The 1917-nt window shown below is 50.8% G+C and overlaps 1 protein-coding gene across 1 annotated transcript; it reads left to right on the forward strand.

Moving 5' to 3' along the window:
• The first annotated feature begins 670 nt into the window (after positions 1 to 670).
• clrn1 (clarin 1) lies at positions 671 to 1880 on the forward strand. Its single transcript, XM_017405377.3, has 2 exons — positions 671 to 1323; positions 1594 to 1880. Exons 1-2 carry the CDS (start codon positions 1071 to 1073, stop codon positions 1878 to 1880), a joined length of 540 nt encoding a protein of 179 aa, XP_017260866.1. The 5' UTR covers positions 671 to 1070.
• The last annotated feature ends 37 nt before the right edge of the window (positions 1881 to 1917 follow it).

Here is a 1917-nt window from a genome sequence, read left to right on the forward strand (position 1 = left end):
TTATAGTTACCAGCAGTCAGTAATAGTTACCAGCAGTTAGTTATAGTTACCAGCTGTTAGTTATAGTTACCAGCAGTCAGTAATAGTTACCAGCAGTTAGTTATAGTTACCAGCTGTTAGTTAGACACAAAAACATCTAATTCCATCAGTTTCACGTCTCTCTGGTAGCAGCTGAGTCTGTTCTTCACTCGCTAACAGATCAGGAGATCTCGTGAGTTCGTACGGTTTTACCGACTCGTTTCTCAAACTGAAGGCGGCAGGCGATAGGCATTCCTTCAGGGAGAGCTAGGCCTTTAATTGTTCTAGTTTTTTGGTCTGAATGAAAATGTTTGGTTCTCCATCCTGAGGGATGTGAGAACCTGTGAGAACCTGTGAGAACGTGTGAGAACCTGTGAGAACGTGTGAGAACGTGTGAGAACCTGTGAGAACGTGTGAGAACGAATGAGTAAAGGTTCTGAGTGTTCGAGCGTCAGCCTGGATCCCTGAACTCCTCCTTCAGACGAGCCGGTCCAGTTCTGAGGTTCTGAGGAAATCTGTCAGTAAGTCCAAACATGACAGAACCGATCAAACGGTTCAAATCTTATTACAACCTAAATTAATCTTTAATTGTTGTTAAAGTTGATTAAAAAATAAAACCTCTTTAAAAAAACAGGTTGTTTTCGTCCTTCAGTGAACTGCGGGCGGCCCAGATTTGGCCCGCGGGCCACGGCTGGATGATCATTGGGAGCATCACAGGAACCGGGTCAGGGTTCGGCCCAGTCTGCAGTCCAGTTTATTTAATGTTATAGTCTCAGGTTCGGTTCTGGTTCTGATGAGTCCCACGGTTCGGTTCTGTCTGTAAACGGAAGTCCTAATAAGGTCATGGAGACAATAACCATCTGTCAGTTTACGGGTCAGAACCTCCGAGACCTGCTGGATGTAATTGGACCCGTCGTTGCCATGGAGACACCTGGAGCAGCAGAGGAGGAGTCATCCGAGCCGGGTCTGTCCGGAACCGGCAGGCCTGTTCCCGTGCGGACCTGAGCCGGACCCGAGCCGAACCCGGTCCGGGGCCTGATGGACCCATCACCATGCCGAACCGACAGAAGCGGGTTCTGTTCTCCTGCGCCGGACTCGTCGGACTCTCGTGCGCCCTGATGGCCGCCGTGGCCGCCGGCCTGCCCTTCTGGGTCCGCGGCTCCGTGCTGTGCCGAACCGGAGCCGAACTCGTCAACGCCACGGGACCAGAACTGGAGAAGTTCGTGGGGGAGCTGAGCTTCGGTCTGTTCCACGGCCGGAGGGTGAAGCAGTGCGGCCTGGGGGGCAGGCCGGCCCGGTTCTCCTGTGAGTCCAAACCCGGAGACGGGCTCGGTTCGGTTCTGCAGAGGAGCATAAACTAAATGTTATTTTTCAAACCATCAGAGTTCATCTTCCTCCTGAGAGTCTGAACAAACAACAATTATTGTTTTTATTTACTTTAAAAAGTTTAAATTCAACCAAAGCCACGCTCTTATTTTGAAGAGTTACTTATGGGCTTTATTTTGAAACTCCAGGTGTCAGAACCAGTCTGTATGTGTCAGATTTGAGCTCTTCTCCGTCTCTTTTCTGGCCCAGTCTTCCCAGAGCTCCTGAGCGCGATCCCTGTGGGCCTCCATGTCACCATCATCTTCTTCTGTGGTGTTGTGGTCCTCTTCTCCTCCGTGGCCTCTGGCTTCTTCTTCTTCAATGCTTTTGGACGACCCTACGAGACGCTGCAAGGCCCCATGGGACTGTACCTGTGGAGCGCCATCTGCTGTGAGTCACCAAACACGCCACCACGCCACCTGGAGACACTTTCACTGAGCAGCAGAAGAAGAGCGGCAGCTTCAGTCCTCCAGACCAAACTGGACGGTTTTATTTAGAACTTCTCTGATGAAGGTTGGATCAGAGTTCTCTGCA

The sequence above is a fragment of the Kryptolebias marmoratus genome, linkage group LG2 (genome assembly GCF_001649575.2).
Source record: "Kryptolebias marmoratus isolate JLee-2015 linkage group LG2, ASM164957v2, whole genome shotgun sequence".
In the NCBI taxonomy this organism is placed as follows: domain Eukaryota; kingdom Metazoa; phylum Chordata; class Actinopteri; order Cyprinodontiformes; family Rivulidae; genus Kryptolebias; species Kryptolebias marmoratus.

What these genes read in the sequence shown, in the direction of transcription:
- clrn1 (XM_017405377.3), top strand. Translation starts at nt 1,071, where the DNA reads ATGCCGAACCGACAGAAGCGGGTTCTGTTCTCCTGCGCCGGACTCGTC. An exon ending in CAGGCCGGCCCGGTTCTCCT is followed by an intron (nt 1,324 to 1,593) that starts GTGAGTCCAAAC and finishes TTTCTGGCCCAG; the next exon opens with TCTTCCCAGAGCTCCTGAGC.